The sequence below is a fragment of the Triticum aestivum genome, chromosome 5B (genome assembly GCF_018294505.1).
Source record: "Triticum aestivum cultivar Chinese Spring chromosome 5B, IWGSC CS RefSeq v2.1, whole genome shotgun sequence".
Lineage (NCBI taxonomy): Eukaryota > Viridiplantae > Streptophyta > Magnoliopsida > Poales > Poaceae > Triticum > Triticum aestivum.
This window is the reverse complement of record NC_057807.1, coordinates 290880049-290896881: the sequence shown is the minus strand read 5'-3', so window position 1 is coordinate 290896881 and position 16833 is coordinate 290880049. Positions and strand designations below refer to the sequence as shown.

At 46.5% G+C, this 16833-nt stretch overlaps 3 protein-coding genes and 1 pseudogene across 3 annotated transcripts; 3 read left to right on the top strand and 1 right to left on the bottom strand.

The window, feature by feature from the left end:
- The first annotated feature begins 517 nt into the window (after positions 1-517).
- On the top strand, positions 518-3714 carry LOC123111451 (uncharacterized). Its single transcript, XM_044532257.1, has 2 exons — positions 518-1421; positions 1837-3714. Exons 1-2 carry the CDS (start codon positions 594-596, stop codon positions 3556-3558), a joined length of 2550 nt encoding a protein of 849 aa, XP_044388192.1. The 5' UTR covers positions 518-593; the 3' UTR covers positions 3559-3714.
- On the bottom strand, positions 3671-6271 carry LOC123111452 (THO complex subunit 4A). The gene is made up of 5 exons (XM_044532258.1): positions 5956-6271; positions 5714-5866; positions 5282-5350; positions 4981-5171; positions 3671-4116 (listed from the first exon to the last, which is right to left on the bottom strand). Exons 1-5 carry the CDS (start codon positions 6163-6165, stop codon positions 3906-3908), a joined length of 834 nt encoding a protein of 277 aa, XP_044388193.1. The 5' UTR covers positions 6166-6271; the 3' UTR covers positions 3671-3905.
- Positions 6272-6295: 24 nt separating this feature from the next.
- On the top strand, positions 6296-9903 carry LOC123111453 (autophagy-related protein 8D). The gene is made up of 5 exons (XM_044532259.1): positions 6296-6559; positions 6647-6702; positions 9261-9313; positions 9395-9513; positions 9589-9903. The coding sequence occupies exons 1-5, from the start codon at positions 6529-6531 to the stop codon at positions 9678-9680; spliced, it is 351 nt and encodes a 116-aa protein (XP_044388194.1). The 5' UTR covers positions 6296-6528; the 3' UTR covers positions 9681-9903.
- Positions 9904-11421: 1518 nt separating this feature from the next.
- The window catches only part of LOC123111450 (ABC transporter G family member 41-like), a 36670-nt pseudogene continuing 31258 nt past the window's right edge, over positions 11422-16833 (top strand).

The window sequence follows — 16833 nt, the reverse complement described above, 5'->3', positions numbered from 1 at the left end:
TCCCTCCTATTTCCGCTAATCAAACGCCAAAGCTTACAAAATTCATGTTTGTTTTCAGTCCTCTGTTTTGTACTCCTACATAAACTTCTACTCTGTTCGTCCAAAAATAAGTGTGGTTGATTTAGTACGGCAGAGGGAGTATATATATATCATAGTTAGGTGTTTTTCTCTTCTATTTATACGGTTTTGTAAGTCTGCGAATCTAAGAACTCTCAAGATGGGAGGGGATTGGATACAAGTTAACTAGAGCACGCGCTCTCTCTATCTAATAAGCATATATAAAAGCCAACTAATTCCCATATTTTGACATCACAGTATCATCCGTGCATGTGTCTTTGTGTACGCAGCATGCATGTCACATCCATAGCTGACGTCTATACGTAGTGAGAAGCAGTGGAGCAACCAGAATGGCCACTAGCACCAAGCGCCTCCTTTGCAGCCCAGGCAGTATACAATGGCGACCTCATGCAGTGGTAGCTAACTAGCTATAGCTATATAAGCTAGCACATGCGTACATGTACTACCCACCAAGCTCTCCATCCGTCGTCTTCTCACTTCGCATGCACTGTGCGTGATCCAGTCGAGCCTCGAGCATGGGCATGGATGCAATCAACAACAACAACGTGAGCGCGGTGGCACCGCCGTCGTCCATGTGGACCAGCACGAGCCGGCGCTGGCGCCCGTCCCTCGCGTCGGGCCTCCGCGCCGCCCTGGCCTGCACCATCGTGGGCGTCGTGTCCGTCTACGCGCCGCCGCCCCTCAAGCGCCACCTCACCTTCCCTGCCTTCTCCTACGTCGTGACCGTCATCATCGTCACGGACGCCACCGTCGGCACCGCCCTGCGCGCCACGGCCAGCGCGCTCCACGCCACCGTCATGGGCGCCGTCCCTTCCGTCCTGGCGCTGTGGCTGGCGCACCGCACGGGCGCCGCCGAGTCGGTGCTGGCCACGTCGGCCGTGGTGGCGCTGAGCACGTTCGCGGTGGCGCTGCCGGAGTCGCCGGGGCCCGTGGCGAAGCGGATCGCGCTGGGGCAGATCATCATCATCTACGTGGCCAAGTTCAGGCGAGGCGACCGCACGAGCCACGAGCTCGTGCTGGAGCACCCCGCCAACGTGGTGCTGTGCACGGCGCTGGGGGTGGCGGCCGCCTTGCTGGCGGTGCTGCTCCCTTGCCCGCGGCTGGCCACCCGGGAGGTGGAGGACAAGAGCAGGGCGTACATGGAGACCGCGGCGGAGAGGGTGAGGGTGCTCGTCGACGCGTTCCTCCTCGCTGCCAACGACACCGCCTGCGCGGATGATGGCCAGGAAACAGCCGCGGCATCTGGTAGACGGCGGCGATGGTGCATGGCAGCGTGCATGTCACAGGCAGACCGTCTAGCGTCCGCAAGCGCCGCCCTCCTCCGCCGCATGGCCGCCGTTAAGGTAATTTAATTTGACGATCGTGCATGAGAATAAGTACAAATCTTTCTTTTTAACAAAGTGGTCATGCATGTCATGCGTATCATATATAGATTCATTCGTTCATATCTAGCGTTAAATTCCTGCTTGCGTCAGTTGGGTGCATGCTTAGCTACCGAAAGAGCTTGCTAGATGCCAAAAGTAGACCAGCACTAGAATGCAGCGCTAGTGCTACCTAGTAGTACTATTGGAGTCCTCGTCAGAAAAACAAGTAGTAGTATGACTTTGGTCTTCGGCATGCCGCATGCATGCATGCGAGTTACCACTATTATACTATAATTACGCAGTAGAAGCATGCATGTGATCAGCTTAATTTGCACGGATCTAGTACATGTATATATGATGAACTAAACTTGGATTACTACATACACGCGTGCAGGGAGATTTGCAGTGGGAGAGAGTGCCAGCAGTGCTCAGGCGGTGGATGCCGCAGCAGGCGGTGGTAGACCACGGCCGCATCGAGATGCCCATCAAGGGCATGGAGATTGCGCTCACCAGCACTGCCATCGCCGGCACCAGCCCTATGATATGCAGCAGCTGGTTAGAGCATATGAGGGACCAGATACGCCTCTCCATGCTCACTACACATCGCCACCACCACTGCAGCAGCAGCACCACCACCAGCGTCGCCATGACCAAGACGACCATCAACAAACAATCACCATTAATGTTGACTACCGATACGATGACGACGTTGTTGCCGGAGAGGCACGAGGAGCTGTCTCCTTTCCTCTTCCTCTTCTCCATGCATCTCCTCCGTCGTGGCACCCTGCAGCAGTTGGCCTCCTCTCATCCGGATCAGACCAAGACTACCACCTGCAAGGTAACTCCGGCAGCGACAGCAACCGACGAATCAACCGACGACGACGACTTCTACCTGTCCGAAGAAGAAGAGGAAGAAGGAGCACATGCCAGCAGCGGAGAAGAAGAAGACCAGCTGCAAGAACACGAGGCGCCAAATAAGACTGGCGACATGGAGACCACGTCCAAGAAGCAGAAGAAGAAAAGCGTGTGGCTGAGGTGGGGGCTGGAATGGGAGAGGGTGATGACCGCGGCCAAGTGCGCCGTGTCGCTGGGCCTCGCCGTCCTTCTCGGCCTCCTCTTCAACAACGACCACGGCTTCTGGTCCGGCCTCATCGTCGCCACCACCATGACCGCCGGCCGTGACTCCACGTGGGCCGTGGCCATCGCGCGTGCGCACGGCACCGCCATCGGCTCCGTCTATGGCGTGCTGGGCTGCCTCCTCTCGCAGCAGCCGCACCTGATGGAGCTCCGCTTCCTGGCCCTCCTCCCCTGGATCGTCCTCGCCACCTTCCTCAAGCGCAGCCGTGCATATGGCCCCGCGGGCGGTGTCGCCGCCGCGCTCTCCGGCATCATCATCGTGGGACGGAGGTACGACGAGGCGCCCATGGCCTTCACCATTACCAGGCTCGTGGAGACCTTCATCGGCCTGTCCTGCACCGTCGCGACGGACCTCGTGTTCCAGCGCAAGGCCAGGCCGACCGCCAGGGCCAGGGCGCAGCTCCACCGCTGCATCGCCGCGCTGCGGGAGTGCGTGGTTGGACTGGCACCCACGTCGGCAGCGAAGCAGCAGCAGCACAAGACGTTGCTGGAGCAGGTGGCGCTACTGAAGAAGTACGCGGCGGAGGCAGGCAGCGAGCCAAACTTTCTGTGGCTGGCGCCGTTCCCGACCAGCTGCTACGACAAGGTTCATGGCAGCCTGAGCAGGATCACGCAGCTGATTGGGCTCTACCAGCACGCCCGAGCCATCCTCATCGACACCGCCGGCGGCAGCCGGCAGCTAGGCGCGGACATGAAGCGCTTCCACGGCGCCCTCTCCGCGTCCCTGGAGGCAGTGCTGGAGGAGGAGGACGTCGACCTTGAGGCCGGCAAAGGAATCTTCTGCGAGGACATGGCGGTTGTCAAGTCCTTCGTCGGCCATGCGAGGGAGGCACTGTCACAGCAGCAGCGGGAGGAGGAAGAAGAGCAGTTGGCTGCTGTTTGCCTGGGCTCGATTGGGTTTTGCATGGGGGAGATGATGAAGGAGGCACAGCAGCTGGAGGCTCACATGCTGAACCTCAGTCTCCAACCTAGTCGCTGATGCTGCCTACCTTGTTCGTACTATGTTCATGTACCACATCTTACTATCAATGCACTGCATTGTTCAAAGGAAAAACAAACACTCATATACTACTATCAACAGACAGCAAATGTAACACTTGTGATCACCCTTTATAAAAATCTCATCTTAGTCCAACCGTCTCAACTGCTACAACTCAGAGGAAGAGAAACTAGAGCTACAATGGAACGCACCACGTTGATCATCACACAACAAAAGACAGACGCTTCATTTGTCTCACAAATTACAATCTAAAATACATGGCCGCATCTATTCCTACACAAGGCTAATGGCTGTGCGGGATGCAGGTGCGGCAGGGCCAAAGCCATTTAGCTGGTCTGCATCGCTTCCGAGTGGTACTTGTCCAAGTCTGCGTCTAGATCATTGGCAGAAACTGGCTGACTGCCACGCCCTCCCCTCCCTCGCCCACGCCCAACATCACCACGCCCTCGACCACGCCCAGCAGCACTACGCCCGCCGAATCCACCTCTGCCCCGAGGCCATCCCCGACCACCATCACCGCCCCTTCCACGTCCGCCACTGCAAATATCCAGTACCACTAGATGTGTCACTTGCTCAAAATCTTCTAAAAGAATTAGCGCAACACGAATGAAAATGCATATATGACAATGCAAATTGAACAGGGTGATTAATAGAACTAACTTTATTTTGACTCATACTTGTGAGAATCGCTAATTGAAGTGTAATCTTTTTGATAAGCATATTTGGTTTCCTTTGCTAGCCCAAGAAATTTACAAGGTTAGGAGCTTAGGGGGAGCTAATCCTTGCTGCCATGGGCAAGGCAAAATATTTGCCTAATCGGCCCTCCCTATGGGCAAAGTCTGCTTGCTCTCCCTTTGGTCATGTTTTGGTCCTGGTCCTGGTCAACGTCCGGGTGCACGCACCCGCACTCATTTTAAGCTCCCAAGGCAATAAGGACCAACACATACCCTTGCTTCTCAAAGTTATCGCTCATGTTGGCTAGTTTCGCTTGCCTCAGCCCTCAGATAGCAAGTTGGGCAAATAAACAAAACAATGCTGAACTTCAAGACCAGTAATGCATTAGAAGTACCACAACATACAAGATTTTACTAGAAATGAGGCAGGCAAAGGTAATTCATGCCTTGCTTGCACTTTGGACGATGAAGACGGTCCAATTCCACAAATTGTCAAACTAATGACACGCTAAGTTAGTCACTAACTACACAATATATGAATACCAACCATGTTAATGAATCTTTAACAGCCAGTGGCAGCTGCTGCCTAATTGTGCAAACGCTAATCAACCCAAAGGGTAAGGAACTAAGGATTGTGCTTAGAAGACAGTTTTAGTTTGACAGTAATTTTGATAAGTAACAATTTTAGCAGCAAGAAAATTCAGTAAATGTGATATCTGCTACTAACCTGTAGGAAGGAATGAAGTTTCCTATCGTCGGGGTATTCAAAGTAAAAATAGCAGGTGGTGGTGGTGGTGCCTCAATATTTGTTCCAATGACCTCAATTTTCATAGGTTTGCCATCAAGCTGCACATTGTTGTACCTCTTTAGAGCAGCTAGAGCATCCGATTTCCTTGAAAATATAACCTCTGCAGTTCCCTGGCGAATGGAGTTACAGTAATGAGGTGATCTGTGAGCACTCGAACTAAGTGAAAGGTGTTCAAAAGGCAGATACTGCAACGAAGTTGAGATGAGCAGGGGCTGAAAACCTTTGATCGCCCACTCTTGTCGTAGTTAATGGAGTACCGCTTGAGATCGCCCACCTCAGCAAAGAGTTCCTGAGCAAATTAAGCAGCATGTTATAGAGTAACTTTAAAGGATGAGACGATGAATAAAGAGAATTCCCTGGTTGCTCTAAAGGCGTCGAGCTAAATAATTCGGAGCCTTGTCTATTCGTAATGTATGGTTGGACAGTAAAAGAACAATATGAATAATGGAAACTTGGATTCCATAGATGGTGTCGAAAAAGAGCTAAATAATTGGTAACCTTGTCTAATCCTTCTTCAAGATGAAGCTGTGGATTACGATGTTATCCTACTGTCGAAACCAGGTTAAAGGTATGCTGAGATGGGTAACACGCACAGGAGAACAGGGACTGCTATTCCTAGGGTTCTAGGAGGAGGAGGGTCTAGTGGTCTTACCTTGATGTCCTCGTTGGAAACGTTGTAGTCGAGGTTGGAGATGTACAGCTTGGTGCCCGTTTCGACCCCGGTCGGCGGCGCCACCATGGCCATCACCTGGGCGTGGGCATGGGCATGGGCCTGCTGGGCAGCATATGCAAAAGCCGCCGGCGCCTGTGCTCCCCCACCCCCCGGAAAACAAAAGGCCAGTTTAGATTGAGTGAGCTCCAGATCTCTGAATTAGGAGGAGTAGTTCGCCATACCGGGGGCGGGAAGTTGAATTGGTGGTAGGGCGCGGCGGCAGCGCGGGTGGCGGCGCGAGCCTGGAAGCGGCGGCCGGCGGGTGCGGGTCCTCCCGACGCCGAGCCCGAGCCCGAACCCGAGGCCGGGTTGCGGCGGCCACGGCCGCGCTGGGAGGAGGACTTGTTCTTGGAGATGAGGTCGTCGAGGGACATGTCCAGGGCGTCCGCCATCTCCCCCACCCTCGAGATAGATTCGCACGGCGGCTGCGGCTGCGGCGGCGGAGGAGGAGGGTGGAGTCGTGGGGGAGGAGACGGCAGCGATAATTAATTGGCACACAAGAGATAGGGAGAAGAAGAAGAAGCCCGGTCTGCATTGGGCCGGGCCAATCTACTACTACCTCTTTCCGAGACGGGCTGGACTGGGCTTCTAGCGAGCGTATGTATCGTGTCATCTTCTTCTTCCTCTTTCCGAGGGGAAGGGAAGGGATAACTTGACCAGCTTCGCCATTGACAACAATCTATCCGCGATTTTCAAATAAGAAACAGCAGCAGCAACACCAGCAATCGACTCCGCGAGAACCAACAAGGGGGAGGATGAAATCCTTCAAGAAGGAATTCACCCTGGGTAAGCATGCTACCTCCTCCTTTTCTTTCTGAATTATTATCGGTCTGGTCTCGTTCGGGCGCTGAATTTTCTGATGGATGGATGCAGAGGAGAGGGCGAATGAGTCGGCCGCCATGATCGCCAAGTACCCCGGCAGGATCCCCGTATGTATCTCTCTCTCTCTCTCTCTACCTCGCCGAACCGAAACTTGATATACTATACCTGCTACAGTACTAATTAGGAATAGCTAGGGTTACCGAGGCCCGGGCATACTAGATTCGCAACCAGCCTCCTTGATTGATTGAATTGAATTGAACTGTACTTTGTTGCCTCCTGTACATAGTGTGGTTCGGCTCAACATAAGCTTGACAAGTGAGGGGAAAAACTTGTCAAGTTTTTCAGCTGTGCTCAAATTCAGTGGGGAGTCATGAAGTTTGTTGAGCCTGTCCTTAAGTGTTTAACTTGAAATCTAGAACCAGGGTGCTTGGATTTTTCATGAAGCACCAAATTTGACAGCTGCAAATCTATGAAGCACCTAATTGCCCGTTGCAACGGTAACATACATATTCTAGTGGTTCAGCACCAATCCTGTCGACATATACCTTACACCCACCATATTTTAATGCAGGATTTTATTTGATTTCATTTGCTTGAGTTAATGCAAAAGATTTGATTTGATTTGGTTGCCTCTGGAACAATTTGATTTGATTGACTTAATGCAATTACCTTACACCCACCAATGCAGGCGCTGCAAAAGATTTGATTTGATTTGATTTAGTTGCCCGTGTCCGACATATAGCTGGAACGATTTGATTTGATTGAGTTAATGCAATTACCTTACACCCAGCAATGTGGGCGCACTGCGAAAGATTTGATTTGGTTTAATTGAGTTAATGCAGAACATGGGGGAGGGGAAGCTCCACTAATGGACGTATGACCACCAACTCCCCTTTAATATTTGAGATTTATGAAGTTCATTAAAGAGTGCTTATACATGACACATATGTAAATGTTCATATATGATAATAAAAGCAAGAGGACTCTGCTTCGTTGGTAGCATCATAGGTGTTTTGCCTTTTGATTTCCTCATTAGTAAGGTTGGTTCTGCCAAAGCTGGACACAGTTTAACAATTTGTTTATCAGTTTGTTTCCCATCAAAGCTGATTTGTTCGGCATTGGTGCCTTCGGCATCATGTGGAACAAATATTAAGGTGGTGTGCATCGATTGATGCAGAGTCTGGGGTGATCCTACATGTGCCTTTGCATTTCTAAATTGTATTGATTATGATTGTAATTCTTGGATTGAACAAGTTATGTGTGCTCAAACTAAATCATCCCCGGGGCCAAATGCATAATTCCACAATTCAGAAATTGCCATGCAAAGAACAACTCCTGAGCTACAAAGTCAAATCTCATATCACTAGTCACCACACCTCAAAATTGATGAGAAATGCAGCTAGCAACGTGAGCAACAAAACAAGCAACTGTGAGCGTGGCGGGGACCCAAGGACAGGAGAACTCGTTCCAGTCGGACTTGTGGCCTTGTCTGTTGCCAACAGGAATGCGCCCTGTCCCTGAAGAAACACATGAAGTGACTATCTTTTGCCCGAGCAAAGCGGACTCCATCGGCCCATGTCTGGCTAGATACGTCATCACCACTCGATGCAGCACAACAGCGAGCCTGGGCAGCAATCACCCATGGTCACCATGTGCTTGCTCCACCCCTGCTTTATTTGTTGTTGGTTGTTGCCAGACTTTGTGGTTGGGAGAAGAACATACAAGTGCAGTTCTACTGTTCCATTTACAGTAAAGATACCACTTGTGCTACAGAAAACATAAACTTAGAAAGTGCAGTGATAGCTGAACACATATGCAGCCCCATAAACTTAGAAACTGTGGTGTGCTTGTGCGAGGGTTTTTCTCTTGGCCGAGATTTCTGGTAGCCGGAACCGCCCTCCCCCACCACAAGAAACATTATTACCGGTCAAAAATATTTGGTTAAATTTGAATTTAAACGTTCAAAACTACATCAAATATGTTGAGGTAAAAAAGAATAATGAGCTTCCACTGGGAGGATTCGAACCCATGACCTAGGCGATAGGGACAATTCCAATTTACCATTGAATCGTCCTCTATTTTGCCTGCAATATAGGGCAGAATTACTTGTCCTGTCCTTAAAAAGATTGAATTCAAAGTTCACTTGATTTTTTTCTGGTAAAATACCTAGATTCCCTGTAACCGTTGGTAGCCGGGCCTACCGTTAACCCTCCGATAGGAAAAATATCGATCAGTAAAAAACCCTTGGTTTGTGCTGTTTTTATATGTGTTCTCTTGCTGTTAGAAGAGTCTATCCGTGTGTGGAAATTTGATGTCAGGACGTTTTCTTTGTTTATTTGTCAAGAATTTTGTCATGTTAGGTGACATTGTATGTTTGCTTTTGTTTGTGTGGTCGCTTCAATCAGCCTGTTTGTGCAAATGTATTTTTATTAATGCTAAATAGACTTTTAGATGATGAAACTGGAGAAGTAAAACAAAGTCGCTATTTGTCACCCAACCAACCGAGTCATTCTATTCTCCAGAGATTTACTCAAACTGACGAGATTTGAGAAACTTTTAGACCCTGACAAAAAACGTGCATTTCCCTCTCTGCTGTTTGTCTTAATCAAATTTATCTGTTTGTATGTATGCTGCTCCAACATTATGCCCATGTTTGCATTTGCAGGTGATTGTTGAAAGGTTTTCGAGGAGTAACCTTCCAGAAATGGAAAAGAGGAAGTAAGCATATCTCAAGACCAGACATGATGTTTGTTCCTTTATATTGTGCAACCATTGATGATTGCTTGTTTTTGATTGCAGGTACCTGGTTCCATGTGACATGCTAGTTGGGCAGTTCATTTTCATCCTGCGCTCCAGGTTACATCTGTCTCCAGGAACGGCGCTTTTCGTGTTTGTGAAAAACACCTTGCCCCAAACAGGTGAGCTTTTAATCCATGTCACCGGGGTGGTGTTGCGCATGTCCATGTGTAAATTTGTCGAACAATTTTTTGCAGGTAACCTGATGGGTAGCGTGTATGATTCGTACAAAGATAAGCAGGATGGCTTCCTCTACATGTGTTACAGCAACGAGAAGACATTTGGGTGACATCTGCCTGACTGCAATTCAGCACACCTAAAATACTAAGTGTAGTGCACCCAATCCCAGTGTACATATGTGACATCAGTCTCTTGTTAAATGTTAAGTTGATCAGTAGCAGCCTTTGCCGATCTCTAGTTTATTTTACTTGCACGTCTCACATCTGTATTGCTCCCGGCAAAAAAAAAAACTGTATTGTTGTATCACCTAGGTAAACTTATTTCCCTGTGCATGATGCTGCTTGAGAAGTCCTTTGGCAAGGATGGGCGTATATATATATATATATATATATATATATATATATATATATATATATATATATATATGAATAAAAGTGTTGATTGTGATGACAAGTAAACGCCTCCTGCCTCGCTGTTGGCATTCCAAGCTCATGTGCGTACATGCGTCATTGCTTAGCTAACGAGCGCTGTCATCGTCATGTTTGCACGGTGTCCACTCGTTTCAAAATGAGTTTGCTTGGAGTAGCGGTTTAGTATAAGAGTTGGCTTGGAGACCGTGCACATGTCTACAATGGTCGTCGGCGTGGTAGGACGCGAATGTGCAATTTTTAGCACTTAAGCCCATGGGGATTTGTAGCCCACGAGTAAGAAATGTGATGGCACTTCTGGAAACTGAACTTCAAATGTGGTGGTTTTTTACAATCCGCTCCCGGGCCGGAGTTGGTAGCCCTTTTGATGTCTGATTTTGTCGGTACAGTACGGTAAGAACCAGTAGGGCTGCAGGGGACACTGGATTTACAAAGAAAACAGCTGAGCTGTAAAACGTTTTATCTTCTAAAATCAGCTTTTTATCTAATAATGATGTCATCATGGTTGTCTTCTTGGCGTGTGCACTTCAATCCCACTTCTCTGGGCATCACGTCGGCCCACGAAGAACAGTGAAGCTGAGCTGATGTTCTCCCATTATGCTTTTAATTTAACTTTTTATATATGTAGTGCAGGCATACTAGGATGTGATGGAGTTTCCTTTCTCTTCTTTTTGAGACACGGTGTGGGAATCGGATGCCATGTATAGGCCGGTCGGCCAACATGCGGTGGATGCATGTCACCAAGAAGTTAGGACAAGACAACGAAATCGGTGCACTAGGAGGCGATCGATGGATGAAGAAGTGTATCTCTACTCCTAAGACTAGTCATAGTGGAAGTAACATAAGTAGTAACATAGATGTCACATAAGGAAAAAAGATAACGTGTCATGTAATTAAAGAGGAGAGAGACAAATAGAGTAACATAATATGTTAACATCACATAGCGGTTTTCAATACAAAATGAGTCTACAAAACAATAAATAAAGATATGCATGTACTACATCTATGATACTTCCCACTATGAAGGTGGTAACATGGACTAGTAACATATGTATGTTACTAGTCCAAATTACTCCCCACTATGACTAGCCTAAGGGCATATACAATGGTTGATAAGGCGGTCTTATCTTATGACTACAATGAATTATATCTTAGCCTTATCTTCAATAACTTGTCATTCTTTACAACATGGTGAGACAAATTGTGCTAAGAGATCATCTTTTGTCTTCTCTTAAATAAGAGAAGGCAAGCCTTCTCTTATGAGTTATCTCTCCTCCACCTCATCAATTATCCTACGTGGTACTCCTAAGATAGCATCATTGTACATGCCCTAATGGAGCAGTTGGTAGTCTTCGCCGATCAATTTTCGTCCCATCACTTTCGTCTGGGTTTTTTTCGTAGGTTAACCTTCCTAGATTTTTTTCGTTCCCAGCCGCAGCCGCCCAACCTCCGAGACCGCCGCAGCCGGCGCCATCGCAACCCCAGGTCAGTGTAGTACTCAAAGGAGGTCGTGGTTCCCCCCAATCCATCTCAATACCACCGCCCCGCCCAGGACGACATGCAACGACCGGTGTTGGCGCGTCCTCGTGGGTGGCGGTGAGGAGGACGGCCAGTGGCAGCCCCCCGAAGCACCACCATGACGGCACCTCGCCGCCGCCGCTCGGCATGGGTTGCCGCCCCGCGTCCTAGAGATGGGTAAGTTCCCGTTTTACTGCAGGACAGCTTCTATGATGTTACAAGACAGGCAAATTGATGCTTGTATATTGAATTGGGTTCTTCATTGATTAGGGAATCTTGTAGCTGGAGTCTGGAGATGTATACATGGTTGACTCAATCCTAATTGTTGGAAACAATATCACAGGTTAGCTAATCACCCTTTTGTCTCGATTTATCTAACAGCACCTTGATTCTTTCATCATCAGTTACAGTTTCTAAGTATTAACTAAATATTATTCTCAGATCAAAGCTTTGTCGAGTCTCATAAAATGTGTGAGAAGTGTGAGAATAGAGTTCTCAGGAAGGTATGCTTTCATTTGCTGGTTCAAGGTTACCTCATCTAGCGATGCATACTACAGTAAATGATTTATGGTTTCAAATTTGTGGACAACTTATTAGGAGGCATCATGGGCATTGTGAAACGTAGCAGCAGGCAAGTTTGGGCACAGGAAATATTGCAGGTTATGAGGGTGTACCCCAAACAGGGCCCAAAGCATGTGGAGAGGAAGGATGCCCACGGGCATTTGTTGGCGCGAGCTGATGCGATCCCGCTGTGGCAATTGGGATGGGTAGATGGGGAGGCATGGTGGAGGCCGGTGGCAGCATCTGGAAGAAAACAGTGAGCGAGGCGGCGGCAGTGTACAGTGGCATGGCCGTTGTGTTGGAGCCGTCGCATAGACGTCGAAGGAGCACCAGCGACGCGCGCGCGCACACAGACACACACACTAATGGTGCTGCTGGAGGCCATGGGGCTGAGCAAGGATGTGAGTGGTACACGTACGATTCTTAGTGATCCGTCTTCACTGTCATTTTTAGCTGGTTAATTTACTTTCTGTCAAAGTAGTTTGCTAGATGATGGAATTTATCTTTCATTTTGTTCATTCTGCTCTAGATACTCTACGTGTTTTTACACATGATATGAGAAATAATTTTCACTAGGCAAAGTATGGCTATAATATGAACAATGGTGCAATTCCGCATGACCTTTCCAAATATATTACCGGTTTGCCGTTCAGAACGGAAATTATTACAGATGCTTTATTTAATTCTGAAATTGATGGTATCCTGTGCATGCAGTATATTAAGTTAATTTATGATCTACGAGATTATGTACCCGGATTTACAAAGGCAAAAGTGGTACTCCCTCCGTAAACTAATATAAGAGCGTTTAGAATATTAAAATAATGATCTAAACGCTCTTATATTAGTTTACAGAGGGAGTACTAAGTACTGTGAGATACATCATTAGTTCAACGCCAGGTTCAAGAAATGAATTCTTTTGTTTTTTTTATTGTAGTATATATCTGCATATGGCTGTTAAAAAAATAGCTAGCATTGTAACAAATTGAATCTTACAAACGTGTGCTAACAGTTTTGAACCTTATAGCTTATACTCACACATGAGCTTTGCTTGATTTTTCTAGATTAAAAAAGCATGCAGTTATTTAAGATTTTTAAACCTTTGCTCTATCTGTGAGCAAAATCACACCTGCCCCTGTTAACTAAACAAGATGCTTGTCAATTAGTAGAAGTACTGCTAGATTTCCATTTGTGGGTTTCCATTTTACTGAAGTTACTTCTTTTTTGATATTTCCTGCAAGTAAAAACTACTATACATCACTGCAAATGTGTTTCTGCATTGTTTGTTTCATTAGTTTATTTCCATTTCTCACAAAAAGAAATATTTACTGTTACCTTTTGTCCACATTTTGTAGGGCACTGGTAGCATTATACTATCAAGAACACCAGCATGGCATTGATTCTTGCTATCTATAATGCACGCGACACGCCATGGTCGTCTTCCACCACACGACGCCTCCAACCCTCCAAAGCGTGTCACCTCAATGGTCGCCGTTGCCTCATGCTCCAGCTCCCCCAGCCACCGCCACAGGTCACCGCCTTTGTCCCTCCAAAGAACAGCGCCTCTCTTGTTGCAACCTCCTTACCACGGCGACCAACGACGAGGAGGAGGAGGAGCTGGGCGAGGCAGGGAGGCCAAGGGTGAAGTGTTGTGGGTGCTTCATTCGGATAGAACGTGTTGTAGCCTTGCAGGTCAAGGGTTGACTCCTTAATATCTTGCAGGCCTAAAGTTATGTTATTGGTTGCTACAGGTCACCACATCCACTTCCTAGGGCCGCATGCGGCAATGGTGAGGAGGTGAGCGGCAACGGGAGGCTAAGGTGAAACTGATGAGAAGTAGTGTCATTTCCTCAATTATGTGTGTGGAGAAGGGAAAAGTGTGGGTAGCTTTGAGGTAAGTCGTGGTTGGTTCGGAGTTTCACATATGCTCTCTAATGGTAGATCATGAACTGTTAGACAATACTCAGCTAGATGTAGGTATGGTTCGAGCTCTGAATGTGATGCGTAATTATTAGTTCATGTTTTTGTGAGTCAGACCAGACGAAATCACACTGTAAATGTGGGTGAAGATCAAACAAGGCGAAGTGGTTTTATTAAGTTTTGCGGGTTACTCAAAATAGAGCCCATGTTTTCTTGATTGATGCACATTGGAAGAATATTATTCATACTGCTTGCTGAGTAACAACTGGATATGCCATTTTTCTTGAGATATTTACATTTTCATAGTGTGTAAACTGAGATTATTCTCACCATCTCATTTCTCCCAGTTCATATACATTTACTTCAATGCCTTTTTTTGCCTTTCTTTATCATGTCATGTGCTTCCTTGAGTGGTGAGATGAAGTTCACTATGCCGTCAAAATATATGTCTATTTTTAGGTTGGATATGATATAGTTGTCTTATGCCTTTTTGCTAGGTTAATTACGACCAATTTTCATCCTATGTTGTGGTATGCATTGAAGTGGGATGTGCGTAATGTTTTGCTTTTTCTAGGGAAGGCCATTATGTCTCTATTCATATCAATAGTAATTACACTATTTATGATATTACATGGAAAAAAGTGAGGGGGTTCATTGACACGATTATGATGATTTTTATAATAAAAAACATATAGCCAACTCTTGTATCATATCATTCGCTTCTCTTCGGAAGTGCTTCAATTTGAATTTCCCATTCGATCTCAAAACTTAAGCTTGCTTGGGAATCACAATGGTCGATGAAAAGGCTAGATACTCCGTCATGAAGTGTTACACTCTAGCCATCTAGAGGGACGACAATGCATGCAATCATTTGCATAACAGAATACAGATAGGTTGAGTCATCAATTCAAGTGAGAATAACTTGTTCCATGCGATTTGTAGTGGACAAAAGTGGAGACAGATTATTTTTATAATAGCTAATTCAACAACACAAGTGCTACAGCTTAATCATTATGGGCATATGATACGTACGACTCTAGCTATTTTCCTTTGTATGGGTGATTTTAATCGTGGCATAGGAGGGTTCATATGAGTGGAGCTGAAGCCAACAAGCAACCTGTTGATCCAATTGTTACGGGTGATGGGACTCAACAATTTGATAGAATTGAAGGGAACACCAAACGAATTTAGAGTGGGGTGACAACATTGTGAAGTAACACAATTATCAAAGAGCTGAAGTTGAGGGGCTCGTGATAAACCATTTGTTGGCCCGTGGCAACGCACGGGCGTTCTACTTGATACTGGACCAAACATGGTTGATTTTTTTAGAGCAAAAATTGTTTTATAATCATAATGTATCTTGCTATTGTTTGGTTAGGATTTATTTGGAGTGTTTATCCACCTATTTTTGAGTCCTCTTGGTTCGATACACAGATTCGATTCAATCATGAACAATGATTTGCAAGCAAACCCTCTTGTACCCAAAATCACAATGGTTGGCATCTCAATGAGCGAAGGGGGACATATGAGCAAAGCGAACCTAATGAAAATAAAGGTAATATTGCATCTAATGATTGGGACACCAGACCAGTTGAGACATTACAATTCTTTGCTTGATTTTAGATTTACACCGCTATTTAAGATTGATTGTTGTCACTTGGATATTCCATTTTGGACTGCACTTGCACTTGGTCAGCACGATTCTACAAATGAGTTTTCCCTTTCTATCTTGGTTTTGACTACTAGGAACCTTTTTTGAAATGCAATGCCTCTTTAATACAATCTGAATAGCTTCTTGTCACTTTTGCATTGCATCTTTGACTTCCAAGTTCAACATAATCAGCTGATAGATACTCCCTCTGTAAACTAATATAAGAGCATTTAGATTACTATTTTAGTATTCTAAACGCTATTATATTATTTTACGGAGGGAGTACTTGTGTAGTAGATTTGTTTTGATTTTGGATTTTGTATCCTGTAGCTAGCTCGCATTTCCTAGACATCATATTTGGCGCTTCTCTCACCATATAGACGAGCAAGAGAATAATGACATGCATACATGAAGGCTATCTCCCATATTGTTAAATATGGAGTTTATTCTACAAATGGTTTACTCCCTTATTATTCTATTGAATTTGCCAGTACATTTACTTATGCAATTGGGAAGCGAAAACTAAAGTTCAATTCCAGTTTTTTTTTTCAGAAACATAAAACAGTGACATACAATATAATACATCAGCGGAAGAGGAGGCATATGAAGCTGGGAGAGGTGACGGGGAGCACGAGAAACTGCTCCCACTGCAAGAGAGAGAGCCATACCAATAGTGAGTTGTGGGCTTGTGGCGCTGGTCACGACCGCCGCATCACCAACCATGATCGTCCAGGCTGTGGCATGGGGGTCGTGCTTGCTGCTTGTGCGGCGATCCCCCTATCGTGATGATAAGGCGACTCCCCAACCCCGATGATAAGGCTTCATCCATTCAATTTTGACTCTGTGGACAACTAGCTTTTGGTAAGTGCAGCATGCTCAAGTTTAGTTTGTAGCTATTTTCGTGTTCTGCATTTTAGTGGTACAAGATTGTGTTACACAATCTTGGCCTAGAGGACTAGAGGTGCTCCCATTTTAGGCCAAACACAGTTTATTCTGAAACCATTGCATCTTTTGCTGAAATGCTTCAAGGTGGTTTTACTATTACAGTATGACCATGCTTGTAATGCCAGCTTGTCTTGAGAGGTCAGCTAATTCAGTAGGCTTATTCAATGGCGAATAGGTCCATGTATTAGATAGGATCAACAAGAGTTGGCTGGCAGCTCCTATGTATATGTTATGGATCAGAG

Excerpts from the sequence above, each read along its gene's own strand:
- LOC123111451 (XM_044532257.1), top strand. The coding sequence starts at position 594 with ATGGGCATGGATGCAATCAACAACAACAACGTGAGCGCGGTGGCACCG. Across the intron at positions 1,422-1,836 it reads GCCGCATGGCCGCCGTTAAG|GGAGATTTGCAGTGGGAGAG; the intron begins GTAATTTAATTT and ends ACACGCGTGCAG.
- LOC123111453 (XM_044532259.1), top strand. The coding sequence starts at position 6,529 with ATGAAATCCTTCAAGAAGGAATTCACCCTGG. Across the intron at positions 6,560-6,646 it reads CAAGAAGGAATTCACCCTGG|AGGAGAGGGCGAATGAGTCG; the intron begins GTAAGCATGCTA and ends GGATGGATGCAG. Across the intron at positions 9,514-9,588 it reads AAACACCTTGCCCCAAACAG|GTAACCTGATGGGTAGCGTG; the intron begins GTGAGCTTTTAA and ends AATTTTTTGCAG.
- LOC123111452 (XM_044532258.1), bottom strand. The coding sequence starts at position 6,165 with ATGGCGGACGCCCTGGACATGTCCCTCGACGACCTCATCTCCAAGAAC. Across the intron at positions 5,867-5,955 it reads AATTCAACTTCCCGCCCCCG|GCGCCGGCGGCTTTTGCATA; the intron begins GTATGGCGAACT and ends GGGGGAGCACAG. Across the intron at positions 4,117-4,980 it reads AACTTCATTCCTTCCTACAG|TGGCGGACGTGGAAGGGGCG; the intron begins GTTAGTAGCAGA and ends GGATATTTGCAG.